At 40.1% G+C, this 15713-nt stretch overlaps 1 protein-coding gene across 5 annotated transcripts in view; it reads right to left on the minus strand.

Moving 5' to 3' along the window:
* Window positions 1-15713, minus strand: part of LOC121200082 (DNA (cytosine-5)-methyltransferase 3A-like) — a 55081-nt gene that overhangs the window by 31865 nt on the left and 7503 nt on the right. For 3 of the 5 annotated variants that reach the window (XM_041065154.1, XM_041065153.1, XM_041065152.1), the window contains exons 2-4: window positions 15005-15252; window positions 9164-9271; window positions 236-359 (exon numbers count right to left, since the gene is read on the minus strand). In XM_041065154.1, coding sequence (XP_040921088.1) covers window positions 236-359; window positions 9164-9271; window positions 15005-15073 — 301 coding nt within the window. In that variant the 5' untranslated portion in view covers window positions 15074-15252. Of the gene's footprint in view, window positions 1-235; window positions 360-2229; window positions 2401-9163; window positions 9272-15004; window positions 15253-15713 lie in introns of those variants that run through there. The other 2 variants (XM_041065157.1, XM_041065156.1) reach the window with 2 other exon arrangements.

Here is a 15713-nt window from a genome sequence, read left to right on the forward strand (position 1 = left end):
ATGCCCTCAAACACTGCAGTCTGGAAGTTATTTGGCTATTACAATTTCAGGTAAACTGACAGTGCTCTTGTGGGTGAATAATTTTTTTTTATAAATCACACATTTAATGAGTGTCATTTCATATCCTTTAAAGCATCTAAATTAAGAGCAAGTTAGCTGCTCTGTAGTGGAAATCCTTAAATCACAGGTTTCTGTAGATAAATTGAAATGATATGACTTTGCATTAAAGCTATACCCTTATTCCTCTCGGTTTGCTCTAGTTTCCGACGCCCGCGCTTCTTGCGAGGGGAGGGGGAGGCCTCCGGCTCCTCAGGCGGGGTTGGGGGGGCATTTGCACAGGGGTCAGAGGTCGCCATCTCCTGGGAAACAGACAGAGCACAGTCTAGGTCTGAGAAAACTGCTCCTTGCCCCAGTCTAGACCCATCAAAGCACTCCGCAAACATCACAGCCAAACGCAAGCACACATGTGCACGTACAGGCCTTATGCACACATAAAACACATGCATACACACACAATCAAAGAGCTACTGCAAAACACACACACTCCAGTCTGCCCTTGTTAGTGTAACACAGAGCAGGTATATCCAGCAGAGCATGTCTGCATAGGATCAATGAAACACACACTCTCAACTCCCATTAACACACACACAAACACAGACACACATATGAGATGATAAGGGGCGTACTGTTGATGTCGTTAACAGTGCTAATAATTAAATTATGCTAACCCTCATAACGTTAGCCTAAAATCACATGCTATGTAGAATAACCTCTATGAAAATTAAAAAAAAAAAAAAAATCCATTAGCTCAACAGCATGAATGATGCTAAACTCTAATCATGTGTCCGCTATAAAAAGGCCAGCGGGGCTTTTATGTGTGCGTGTCGCTAACAGGCTAACAGATTTTATAGATGAGTAGTTAAAAAGTGGAGAGCACGGAGAAATGTCAAGCTCAAAGGCTACGCTAACGCCAGCGAGCGCTAACAAGCCCACAAAGGCTGTAATGAGCAGGTGAGAAGGCCTGTAAAAGGTAGAGAATGCAAAAGGTGACTAAAAGCGCCCCGGGACAGGCTGAAGTACACCAAGTACACACTTTTAACACTGCATACTCAATCAGAAGACAAGATTATGATATATGTATATAGGTGGATTTTTTTTTCAAAGGCTTTAAATGCCCACCTATTGACAAAACTTTTATACTTTGCATTAATGTGCGCTGTTGCCCTTTTGGAAAATACTTGCAAACAGCTAATTGAATGCATAAAGCCGCTTATTTGAGAGTTAACTCAGGATCAAGCTCTAAAAGGCAGCAGGGTTTTTATCAGAGCTGCAACCATGAATTGATTAGTCGACCGTCAGAGAAATAACTGGCAAGTATTTTGAAGGAATAATCAGTTTTTATTTCTCCAGTCTGCATATAGATGATAGTACAGGCCTTCAGCTGTAAACCTTTTTTTTTTTTCATTTGTTTCTTCCAGACATCATGAACTGACAGGCAGAGCAATTATCTTTTTTGTTTTACTAATAGCTCTGTATGAGCTCTCATTAAAAATGTTTTAACTTGGTAAATATTTATAACTGTTATAATTAAATCATTAGCAGAGAGGCCCTGCTTATGTGACATGTTCACTTGAAGTTGGGACAAAACATTAGGAAATTAACAGCTAAAAGGAAAGCGAATAGACCTGAAAGGAAAAACAAAACAAAGGATATTTCTGTTTACAGCATTTCATAGACACCATACAATGCATGAAATGTAAAAGACACTAAATATTCAAACTAAACAAATTAAAGCAATCAACTAAATTCAACCACGTGATTCAAATGGTTGAATTTCAGTGTAAAACTTGCTATGTCAAAATCAAGCACATGCTTAGAAAAATATAAATTCAGGACACTTGATTACTGTGACAAATTAGCTTACATGAAATTTAAGCACAAAACAATCATGTCATGACAACCATGACATGAATAAACCCAGATGAAAGTAATACATGTTTCTTTAAAATTAAATTAAACTGAGTGCACCGGCATCTATCCTGTGCACATGCAATACCATCATGTGCCCTTGATGAGAACACATCAAGGGCTGTAACTTTTATTGTTTTAATCTCAAAATGAAATCAAAGCTGCATTAAGCAATTGTTTTTTTATCATTAGGAGGCAAATAAACTTTGATACTGCATCAGCTCCTACAGTTAACTTTTAAGCAAACAACTCACTACTTACACATTCAGCAGAAAGAGAGGAATCTGGACTTGCAGTCATCTTTTTGGCCACATGTCGAATGTAAATTCAATTCAGCCGTGGTTTGGTCCACAGACTCTTGAGAAAAAATATCTGGATGTCTTTTGATTGCTATTTATTCGACGCTCTTCAGCCACTTCGCCTCTCCGCCATTTAGCACTAAACAGGAAGTGTACAATCGGCCTGTGTGAGCCAGTCGTACACTTCCTTTTGAGAGAGCAGGTGCATTGGTTGGGTTTCATATGGGCCGGTGAGCCAAACTTTGATATGAATGTGACTGCAGGCTGCAGACTACAGCATTCATTCACATTTCTGACTCAGTGTGACTATGAAAATATTGCTTAATGCAGCTTTAAAGTTGTACTGAGAGAATCTAACTTTTAACACAAGTACGACTGAACACTTGCATCAAACTGTAAGACACTTTTAGGGTCGGACTACCTCCGACAATAGTTAAAATTAGCATTAGCTCACACTTAGACACAGAAAGTACCTCCTACATGCACACTGCTGGTTTTTGTTGTCTTTCACTGTTTCAAACAACTCCTCGCTGACCTGCACTTCCTCTTATTTCAACATCCAACTTTGATCTTGAGTGACAGACAGCGTGGAAAGTACCTGACTTTACTCTACAGCTGACAGACTCTAACCTGAGCTGTGTGCACAGTAAAGCAGTCCAGCGAAGGACGGGTTTTAGGTTAGGTTTTTAGGTTGGATGAAACTTTGATGACACCCAGGGGGAGGCTGAGCAGAGAACAGGATGTAGCAAACAATAAAACAATAGTGCACCAAAAATAATAAAATAAGCAAGCCCAATATGGCAAATAAATGCATGATTGGTGATTTGTGGATGTTTAAGTCAAGTGACTGTGTAAAGTGTTTTGCAGCAAGCACAACCACACTGAAAAGTGTGTCCAGATGGGCCAAAAGGCATTGTAGCTCTTTCCAATATCAGTGTGACAGATGGAGGTAACACATATGTGCAGAAATATGTGCACAGAAGGTACTTTTTTTATTTCAGTTATTATTAATACTTCACGTCGCAGTAGCAGGGAATCTTGTCCAGACTGTGTTCTGGGACATGATTTGCAGAACAGTCCAAACTGAACACGTCTCAGCTTTAGCAGAAACAGCAATGTTAACAAACAACATTTTTCACTGAAGCTCTTCTTCTTCAGGCTCTAGACTTTGTATCTGTTTTCATTTATATCTATTCTTTTCTTGCTTCAGAGTTGCTAGCTAACATTTGTTATTACTAGAGATAGCTTCTGTGGAGACGCAGGCCAAAGGAGCTATCCCTAGTTGCTAGATCAACTTAGCTTTTAAACTACCTAACAACGCTGTGTCTCAAAAGCAAATACAAACCTGGAAACCTTACCTACCATGGTGGGTCATACTGATTCCTTAAGCACCCACATAAAGATTCCTATCTCTAATCTTTTTTTGTTTAGTCTACAGAGGTGTGATTATCAAATCATTATCACTACATGAGCGTAAAACAGGGAAGTGGGGCAGATGTTGCAAATGTATACACTCAGCTCACCTATAAATACACTCAGCACTTAATAATGCAGGTAAAACTAACACGGTCTGAGGCAACAGTCCTGCAACACATCCTTCCTTCGTGAAGGTTTTAAACTTTTTACAGAAGACCTGATTCCACTGTATGAACATTTTGGGGTTTGTGGTGCAGTTTCACTGTATAGTGTTGTGCTGATGGGTGTTTTTTGTTTGTTTAAAGCTGCAACTAATGATTATTTTCATTATCAGTCCATCTGGTGATTATTTTCTTAATTGTTTTGTCTGTAAAATGTGAGAAAATAATAAGTGTCCTGTATAATATTCCACAGACTAAGGTGACATTTTCAAATTTCATGTTGTGTCTGACGCACAATCCAAAACGTGAAGATATTTAGTTTATTCAAAGAAATTCATTAAACTCACATTTAAGAAAATGTCTGCTTAAAATATTTCTCAAATGATTAATTGATTATCGTGGTTGTCATATAAATAAAGAATAAGTATAAATTTAAAAAAATGTTTGATTTGAATTTATTGGATATGGTGTTGATCACTGTAATTAATCAGCTGCGGTAGACAACATACTGTGCGGTTTCTCTAACAAACAGAACTGTCAACTACTTTCTGGCACACCTGCCTTAAATTAAAACACTAATTAGGCACAATTAGGATCTGAGAGCTAGAATAAATAGGGCTTTTACATGCAAAGATTTTGATCTCCGCTGACACGCTCAGACGCTATGTATCTCTGATACTTTTCATCCTAAAGACACAAATTATCAAATCTTATTTAAAGACTTTTATAGTAAATTTCTCAGTTGAATTAAATCAGTGTAAACACCCAGATTAAAGTAATGACTTCACCAAAGTCTTGACATTGTTTTCAGTTTGCTGTTACTACTACACCTACTACTACTACTAGTTTACTACCTACTACTACTACAATTCTACTATAGCTACAACTATTACAGAACTACTGCTATCACCTCTATTATGATTAAGGTTACTACTACCACTACTGCTACGATTTAAAACTCTACTATGCTACTACCACTGCTGCTGCTAGTATTACTAGTATTACTACTACTACTATACAACAACTGCCTCTGGTAGTCATTATACTGCAATTACGCCATTCCAATACTACAACCATTCAGAGCAATACTGTTATGGTACTACCACTACTGCTACTATTAAACCTCTACTTTAAATGAACTGATACAGGACTTTAACACAAGCTCTGTTACTTGCAGGCTTCGCTGTAACATAAGAACTGTTTCACTTTTGGCTCAAGTTCATCCACCGGCCGCAGCTCATGAAAGTTTCTGTCAAACACTGCGAACACAACCACAATTTTTCCACAATCTCTCTATGACCTTTGTGGTTTGGGCGCAAAGCGGAAACACCAAAAGAAACCAGACTAAGCTGCATATGTGCACCGAGCAAATCCAAATCTCTGGTTATCGAGACATGCTTAGTCTAAGTTAAGACCCTGACAGTTCCAATAATTATAGTTTTGCCTTTGTCTAGATAAAAACTAGTTATTAGTGTGCATGAACATTTTTATTATTTATACCAGTAGACATCACAAGTGACTGTGGCTGTGGCTATGGGGGGATTTTAATGTAAAAGCACTGCGCAAATGTTGGGAAATGTGCCAGCGTATCTCTCCAGTCCAACCGTACTTCAAACTACACTGAAGTGTTTAAGCAGAAGCCACAGGCACAACACACACATGTATAAAAAACCCCACCAGCTGCTCCACACATGGTGCCAGTGGCAGAAAAACCAAGAAACGAGGGAGAAAGAGGAAGAGACTGACACCTATCACAAAACTAAAGAGCAGCCAGAAAAAAAAAAGAAGAAATGAAAGCGTGAAAGGAAAAAGAAAAATGGAGGCTTGAAATACTTAAGGACCATGTAGCTAATCTAATTATCCATGAAACCATCATCATTACTGTAATAATATGTGTGTACAGGCACGTGTATTTGTGTGTATTTGCATGTATTCGTGCGTGTACTTGTGAGAGGGCTGAACGAGTGAGTGAAGGAGAGAGGTGAAGGAGACAGAGGAGGAAAAAGTGAGGCTCCCTCCCCCTCTGCTCTCTATAGTTAGTGTCACTGACAGCTCCACCCTGAGCTCCACACAATAGCTCTATTCCTGGATACTCTCCACAGTGTGTGTGTGTCTGTGTGAGTGTGTGTGAGACAGACAGCAGAGAGAGTATACTGGTAACATACTGTACTGTTCGCTGGGCAAGAGGCCTCTGTTTTAAGTACATGTATGTACAAATACATGTGAGAATACTAAATACTGTATTGACAGTACTACAACTGCTCACCGTTACAGTATGCTTTACCTCACCTTATATGTACTTCAACTATTACTACTATTACTGCTATACCTACTGCTACCACTACTATAAACCTACCACTAGTACTGCTAGAAATACTCCTGCTACTATATAACCACTGATACCACCACTGCTGTTATATAACAGTACTACAACTATGACAACAACCGTCAACTCCTAGTTTCATTACTGCTACAATTAAAAATTATGCTACTGGTGCAAAAACTATTACTACCACTGTTGGTGCTACTACTACTCTAATACTTTTCCACTAGGCCTGGAAATGGTGCAGTAGAACCACTACTGCTGCTAATACTACTGCTACTACTATTAAGCCAAAACCTACTGCTACATGTCAATATACTGCATATTGTAATGATAATACTACAAGTACTACCATTACTGTATGCATTACTTCACCTACTATTACTACTATAACTACCTCAGTGGCTGCTAGTACTATAATGCTACTACCATTACTGTCACCATTAAACCTTCTACTACTACCACTATATTACAACCACCACCACTACTACATCTGTGACATTCAAGAACTACTGTTGCTTCTACTAATACTACTAGTAATGGTAATGGTATAACAACTATTAATAGTAGGGAAGTACAAACATCACTTACAAACACTCTGAACTTTTGTCATACACGTATGTTTTATCTGCAGCCCTGTGTGTGTAATGTGTGTATGTGTGTGTGCGACAGGACTTATATTAATCCTGGTCACCTTGTCAGAGCTCAGACATCAAAGCATGATCAGACCTGCTCTCCTGCACACATGAATGTACACACACACACACACACACACACACACACACTCTGGAGTTGTTTGATCAGCTATATTGACTTGCTGATTCTGCCACAGGGTTCAGTCAGCACAAAAGAACACACACACACACACGCGCGCACACACACACGGTGAGCGATAAGAGGATGAATGAAAAGAGAAATATGGAGGTGAGGAGCTGCCAAAGACGTGAAGTCAGTCAGAGTGAAGAAATATACTGTACAGTGTCATTACAGTAATAATGCAGCACAGATTATTACTGCTGGCCTAAAGGTGAATGGAAGGTTGCCAGTTCAAACCCCCAGTAAAGCTAATGGGAAGCACAGTATGTACACTCTCACCTTGGAAAGGTAAAAGTAATCAGCCCCCAACTAAAAGTAAAAAAAAGAAGTGGAAACTGAGCTGGAATAAAACATGCAGCTTATGATAGCTCAGCTGTATTTGGCTGTTTCTTTGTGTTGTCGGTGTAAAGGTAACAAACTAACATGACAACAGGCAAAGTTGGAAAAGCTAATTCCGGCATGGTTGCCAAAGTTTAAAGTCCCATTAATTTTTCCCATAAATAATGTCGAGGGACTCACAGTTTGAGTTCTACAGCTCGGGTGGAAATAAAACTCTCCTGGCTGAGTCTCAATCCTCAGTCCAAAACACTAAATGCTGTGTTGGAAAATATCTGGTTCTTTGACAAAAAAGCTGAAGGTACAAGGTTGAAGGTACATTAAAATGTGTGTTTTAACTACAAATCCCAAGGTGCATTTAGGCAAAAAAAAAAACATCCAATCACAGAGACTGAAGTCTGAAGTTCTGTTACACGCACCATTAATGGAAGGAGAAAGCTAAAGAGGACGGTGCTGAGAAAATGTGCAGCTTAAATCAGTTCAGTTTTACGTTCTTCGTCAACTTTGGATGAATTCAACAACTATGATGCTGCGTTTTCTTAACAACTGCAATGACACTGCAACGCCAATGTCCTGTTCGGTGACTGTATTACCCTCAACTTTTTACCATGTACTAATATTTAGGCTCCTTTTCTTTCCGTGGACTAAATACCAGCAGTCAAATACCACAGGAGGACTGATATGTAGGTCACCAAATTTAGAGAGGTGTGGACATTTTACACATGTGGCAGAGCATCATTAACTTAACTTGATTAATTTAATCTCCTGACATGCAAGTCGTATTTTGAGTCCATTAAAAATGAAGGACAAAACATGATTTCTCTGAAACAAATCTGAAATAATTAAAGCTGTTGGCCGAAGCATAAAATCACATTATCTGGGACAGTCCCCGTGTTTCTGCGAGATGCAACACTGACGATGCCATTGAAAGATAACATTAAAAAAATGCAGATGCATGAACCGATCCAATCGTACTTCACTTGAACGTTACCAAGTAGCTGGCAGAGAAATATGACAGTAGGAGGTGTGCGTTTAGACATCAGAAAACTTGATTACATTTCCAAAAAGTGTGGTTGTGGTGTAATGTATTCATTTCTCCCTCCTCCTCCTGAACTAACAAGTGTGGGAGGTGTAGGTGGAGGCCAACAGTCATCTACAGCTACTTATCGCTCCATATTCGATAGGTCATACCCACTTTTGAGCAATCCAAACCGATCTGAAGGATTTAAATTCCTCTTGTTATCATGCCAGGCCACGTATTCTGTTTAACTCGGAAACTTGTCACATTGTACTGATGCTAAAGATGATCTAACTTGTGTTTCACTGTGACTGCGAGCAAAATGATAACCGCAAGTGTGTGGAAAATGTGGGGGTTGGAGCCATGCTGATAAGTGAAAATGATGACAAAGCTGAAAATTATGAGGAAATTAAGCTGAGGGTATGCACGGTTTAGTCCTGCAACCAGTCAGCGTGCACTGAAGGGGCATCCCCATTTTTAGACACACACACACAAAAAAAAGTAACACATAAAAGCAGAAGAAACCGACACAGGCTGCTGTGAGGAGGCAAGTGCTCTGTCATGTTATCTGTCAAACACACTCAGATGTGACACTTAATTAATGTAGTGCGTCCTCAGCTTTATGCGAAAGAAAGAGAAAAAAAAAACTCAGCTGACTGTGTTTGACACTCTGAATAAATGTGAATTAGAGTGCTCCTGGAAACATGCTGACCGTGTCTTTTCAGGTTAGACCGTGGAGTTTTGTATAGGTGAACAGATCAATCAATCACTCTGCTATGGTCTGAAGCATAAAAGATCAATGGCAGGCTATAATTACAGTACTCACAGGAAGCAGCTGCTTGCGTTTCCTGCCAGGACGGCCCACTCTGCGCTTGTTGCGGGGGCTCGCTGGCGTCCCCTCCTCTGGACTGTCCTGGTCTGCTCCATCTTCACTCTGACCAATTATAGAGAGGCCACATCAAACCCCGAGCCAATCAAATGACCGTATGAAGTTATAATTAATGTCAGCAGTGAGGTCGCATTAAAGCAACACTGATCCAAGGCCATGTGGTTAAGAAACACTCTGGGGTTTGGACTGGAAAACAGGATAAAATGAATATGCACATTGTTGATAGTTCCCAATAACCAGGCTATCTGCAGCTCTGAGAAATTTTCACACTTTTTATGACCTTTTCACTGGAAGAAAAGAACTAAAATGAAGACGAATTTAATAACAAACTATTTTAAAAACAAATTTCTTAAAACCCAGCCAAGTTCTGATTGAACAAAGCAGTTCTCAAACTATAAAACTGGCAAAATATGAAAGAGAGAACCAGTAAATTACATGTTTGCAGACATGAAATCCAGCTGCATTCAGTAAGATAGACAGGATGCATGTGGTACTACCAAGACCTGACCTGGACTGATCTGAGCGTGGCTATATGGAGCAAAAAAACACCAACTAACATCTCTTTAAGACATTAAACTTAGATAATTCATTTCAGGTCTTTTAGAAACCAGTGAAAACCTCGATAACCTAACGCTTTTCTGGATTTTCTTTTATTGATGCCTTATGTGACACTTTGAACCTGAATTAATTCATCTCAGCACTTTTAAACAGCTTCCTTCCCTCAGCTCACAGGAGAGGCAAATTGGTATGGTACAGCAGAGCTGCACAATAGCAGCAGTGCAATTTTACAGTGATATATGGGACAGAAATAGCTTTGCTGCACCTGTGGTTTAACCTGATAGTGCGTGTGTTAGGTCAAAATCAATGTTAAAGAACACCTTTGAGAGGTTTCTAACCAGGGGGACTGCCTGATGAGATTACAGTATGAGACAAGATAGCATTTACCAATATTTCTTTCTGCCTATACTTTCAATTTGTTCTATCGTGTGAAAATAAAGAGCCCTTTCTACAGGGATCCTAAAGTCAGAGCTGGTTTACAGGCCTTTTTTTTGCAGATGTGTGGAGCCAACTTTCAAAATTATAAAAGACTTTCAAACTTCAGCACCAACGACTCATGACTTCACTTGAACTTCAGCCTCATGACTTGGAATGATTTGATGTCCTCCCCAGGCCCAAACATTTAAAATCATGTCATAAAAATGTGTTCAGTGTCGATGATAGTGAAAAGACTTTTTTTTTTTATAAACACAAAAATGGGATTAAATCAGGTAAAGAAAAAAGCACATAGTGACTTTTTTTAGGACTCAGAACACAAGGTATAGGACTTGTACTTTCTAGTGATTTGTAATCCAATGATTTTGTCTCTCCTCTGCTCTTTAGCTGATGATTGTGGGTGTTTTCCTGCTTTAATGATATAATAATAAATAATGCATGCAAAAAGAGCCAATGCACTGTAGAGACAGTGGCTTGAAGGTAGGAGAAGCCTAAGTGGTGTAAATCACTATCAATTACATGGTACCAACTATCCACTCATTCACAATCAGCTTAGGTGTGAGTGTTTTTTTTCCAGAGCTGTAATCTTGCTGTCTCCCACACAGTAGTAATCTCTGGGTAGATGCCGTCCCCTCCCCAGTAATTTGAGGGTCCGACCAAACCCGAGTCATGTCCACACTTTCCATTTTTACATCGACTCTGGGCAAAGTCTGACTCGCTGAGAGTCTCTGGTCTGTGTGAAATTTTCATTGGACCCAAGACGACATGAGAAAGAGCCAAATAAAATAAGCAACACCTGCCTCATCTTTAGTTAAGCAGTCAAAACTTTAATGTGGTTTCATCATGTAAGAGATTATGCCTGTTGCTTTAAGAGTATTTTAGTATTTTAGCCAGGAGGCAGGAATTTGCCTGCCACGGGCCTTTTTATTCATGTTTGAGCACTCTTTATATGCATCATTGCCTCAGGCAGACATTAAATAAATTTCACTATTAGAAGGAAGAAATATTAGACTCTTGTATTGCTGAAGTCAACCAAGCGACTTGTTCAAAGCTTGAACAGAGGCAAGTGGTGTAATGTAGGAATTAAACAAATGAGAGGCATCAGAGAGATCAAACTCTTCCTGTGTATCAAACTGAAAGTTCAATAACTAAAAACAGCTTGCTCACAATCCTTAAATTGGACAAAAAGGAATTTGTAGAGCGACAAAATGATCAGATTAGAACACGACTTAAAAGTCGAGGAACAAAACTGCTGCATTTACGCTTGAGTCAACGTGTTAATGGCAGCTGTAGGTTTTGATTTGTGGGTCAGTGTCATATTTCCTTTATATCATCATCATCATCATCATGTGATGAAGAAGTATCAGGCTTTAACTACTGACCATTTTGCTTACATTCTTTTACTCTTTTCATGTACTTTGGCGAGCACAAGGTTTCGAGCTGGAAATTGTTTCGCCGAAAAAGAGAAGATGTGACTTAACCTTTCACTTTCAATAATCTGCACTGGCATCAGAAACTCGAGGAAGAAAGAATGAAAGCAGCCCATGCTGACCACAGTTCTTGTGGCCTCTTTGTAGTGCATGCATAGCCGGCGTAGCCCCGATGCATGGTTACATTTTTGAGGAGGTGCATGCCGGCTGCATGGCAGCTAAGTGTGTGGGCTCTGAGGCTACGCTGTAACCCCTTAATGTCAGGCTGCCACCATTAAAACACATGCTCGCACTAGTTCTACATGAACTACAACTCTTTTAATGCCTTCTTCAGTTGATTGTAAGCATTGCTGCTGTAGTTTTTATTATTATTGTTGATCATACATTGAGTTTGTGTTTTTGTTGCGTGTAAGATGTGTGCTAGAGAGTCTTGCACTGTTGTGTAGCCCACTCTCCTGCACGCTGTCGAACAAGTCACACTGTACTCTCTGAGTTTAATAATAAAAATAACACCTGCTCTCTGCCCTGCTATAATCAGTGCTACCTGAATCTGTGCACTGCCCGCTGTCAGGGTTGTGTTTCCATTAATGTCTTCCTCCCTCTGTTGCGGTGACAGTGAAGTGGTTGCTAAGGTGCAGAAACTGCTTAGCAACTGTCTCCGACGGGGCAGCCGTGCTGACTAAACATTCTGATGTCACTTCCCTGACGATCGGCATAGCAACCAGATAGAACGGGTAATGGCCCCGTGCCCGAGGGCCTGGTGTGCTGTCCATATGCCTGTGTCACGACGCACACTTGCAGACACGCGCGCGTTTTAACAACACAACTGTACTAGATCACGTGCTGAAAGTGCGACAAGTTTAAAAAAAAAGAAAAGAAAAAAAGAAATAGTGCAACTAAGTCAAATATAAACCAACGGGGCTAGAAAACCACTCAACCAAATCCTTTCAAGAATATGTCAACACACACAAACACACACACATAAGCCAATCTGTCCATATATCTTTGGTCTATTTCTGTCTCCCGGCAGGTTATTTTAGGCTGCTGCAGTTGCTAAGCAACCAGACTGCAAACCAGGAGGGCAGAGGAGGATCCCATCAGCGGCAGACAGCTTGTCCTCTTTCTTTCTTCCCCATCCCCTCGTCCTCCTCTCTTATGTCTCTCTCTCGTGCTCGTTTCCCCGTCCTCCCTCCTCTTTATTTCTGTATTTCACTCTGAATCTACCCCTCTCCTAATCATTGGTCGATAAAGCTGTCAAAAGAACAAACACGAGGCTCTCTTATCTGAATCCAGCCTCCGTGCAGGCCTGCTACATTTAAACATCTGTATTACAGCAGACAAAAAAATTTTTTTACGCAATCGTGTCGTTGAAATAATCAATATTTGCATATTTACAACCATTTATACTCTGACATTTACAAATTACAGAACAATCGACCAATCCTAAGCACCGTTCACCTGCACTTACTGTTAAAATGCTGTTGTTAGCTCTGTTGGGCCGCCTTTAGTCAACAATATGGTGTTGTCTACATTTGTTTGGGTTTAACAGATGGAATTAAATAGTTGACCTTTGTCCTGTCAACATTTTCTTTTTTTTTTTTTTACTATAGACAGTTTAAAGACAGTGACTCCACCAACACTGTTAGTACCATGCCTTACCCGATCAGACTGAGTAAAACTCAGCCACAGGTCGGGAACTTCTCGCTTCTACACACATTTAAATGTAAGTGTGAAACATTATATATACTCATCAAAGAGAGGCTGTCTAAATCTGTGCAGAGATGGGGATAAAACATCACTATCTGCACAATCAGGACGTTTGTCTTCAAACCATCTTTGTAGTTTGCAACATATACTGTACATAGCATAAATGCTGGCACTTGACAGCCAAGTCAGAGCTGTTAGCTGTGCTTGGTGCATTAAGAGAAAGGAGCTCTGCTTACAATGGAATCGGTTTTCAGGCTATTGAAGAATGATAGACATGTGTGGGCTAAAATAAGGGTCAATGAAGTTTTGAGCTTGAGCGCTGACGCTACACAAGCGCACACACAGTCGAAAGCAAGTCTTTGTAAACTCACCACTGGTATAACTTATTTAAATTTGAGGTTTACAAAGGGTGATAAACAACTACAGGCTCTGAAATGACTAAGACATTATTTCTACTGAGTGGGTGCCACTCTCTTACCGTTATTTGAGCCCACAGAAATGTCTGCCTCTCTTCAAAATTTGAACAGTAGCTTCTGTCATGTGCAATGGATTATAACTGGAATCAGTCAAACCTCCCACACCTTTATTCTCCTACAGTGACTTGCCATATCTTCCCAAACGCTGTGACTCACTCTGATTTCTCTCCAGGCTTTTCTTGACTCTTTGACAAACACAGAGCGAGTCAAGTCTCAGGAAGTTAAAAAGCACAACAAACTCTATAAGGGAAACTTTGTACTTGTTGGCTCATTGCCACCGTGTGAATGTGGAAGCAAGTGAGCGAGACGGCTCTTTATATAGCAGCACTATAGAATGAACTTCAAACTTCTCACAGATTTACGAGGGCTGCCCTGGATTCTGGGGGCGCAAATGAAAGGAGCCATTTTTCACCTCGTGTATGTCTGACTGTGTGGTAATGTGTGTTTGTGTGCTCATTTGTGTAAAAAAAAAAAAAAAGACAGTTTGAGACTCAAAAACCCTGCACTCGTCTCACCTGCATGTGGTCGGGTGAGTGCGTGGAATGCAGAGAGGCCTGTAGTGAATGTAAATAAATAAGTGTAAGTTTAATTATTACAGACACACACACGGCCTGGCTTGCCAGATTTTCTGTGTGTGTTGGCTAAAAAAAGCTCTCAACTCCATGCTCAGAAGCCAAAGTAGTAGTGGTAATGATAGCTGTAGTAAAAGTGGTGGTGGTTGTAATAATATCTGAGGCTGCAAAAATAACAACGGTAGTATTTCGATATGTATAATAATAGAAGTAGCATTACTAACAGTAATAGTAGCAGTAGTAGCAATAGTAATAGTAGTAGTAGTGGTGGTAAGAGTTGTAGGTAGAAAACGAGGCGTGTACATTTAAGTGCTGCACTTAAAATACAGTTTTGAAGTACTATCACTTTACTGCATTTCCAGTTTATAGGTATTTCCATTTATACACTATTTACAGATGGAAATAATGAACGTTTTATATGAGAACATTTATCTGATGGCTGTACATTCTGTACAATACCTTAATGCTTAAGGTGGTACTTGCTGGTTTCACTTAGTTTTTCCCACAGATGGTAATATGTATTATTATCAGCGGCAAATGAAATTAAATCATTTAAGATTTTAAACAAACACAGTTAAAGATTAATAATCCCCATCTCACCACATCATTGGAGTTGTCGTTCTCTGGTGTCTGGGGCGGCTCGGTGGCAGCAGGACTGTTGGACGGCATGGCAAGGAGCGGCTCGGTGAAACCAAGTGAACAAAGTTTAAAAAAAAAAAAAAAAAAAAAAAGAAAAATGGAACAAATCAAAACATGGGAAAGGCCCTCAGAAGCACCAGGTGCAGCTTCATTCAATCTGTCTGTCGGTAGGTCGGACGATCACTCACGCACTCAGTCCTCCCCCTCTCCTGGGAGAGAAAAGAGAAAACACAAACACAGCGTGTGACATGAGTGGATATACAGTAAGAGGAAATTTTTCAAGTTCAAGTAAGAAATCATTCACGGTATGTGGCTGACATCTTCCTATCCCTTTCTTTCTCCTCCTCATTCTATCCACCTTTTGCTCATACATTCACACACACACACACACACACACACACACACATATACACACACTCAGACGCACACACACATACACACAAAGCCCCAGAGTCAAGTCTGTACAACAGGTGAGTGTGTCTCTATGAACTACAGTTGATGGATGGGACCCAGACACATGTACAGCAGAAACACACACACACACACACACACGCAGGTGTCCTCAAAGGAATCTGCTGGAATCAGGGTAGCTTTCAGCATGGCTGTCACACTGTGATTGATGTGCCCTGTGTGTGCCCATTTCATTAGACAAAATGGCTGCGTTCAGACA

The sequence above is a fragment of the Toxotes jaculatrix genome, chromosome 19 (assembly GCF_017976425.1).
Source record: "Toxotes jaculatrix isolate fToxJac2 chromosome 19, fToxJac2.pri, whole genome shotgun sequence".
Lineage (NCBI taxonomy): Eukaryota > Metazoa > Chordata > Actinopteri > Toxotidae > Toxotes > Toxotes jaculatrix.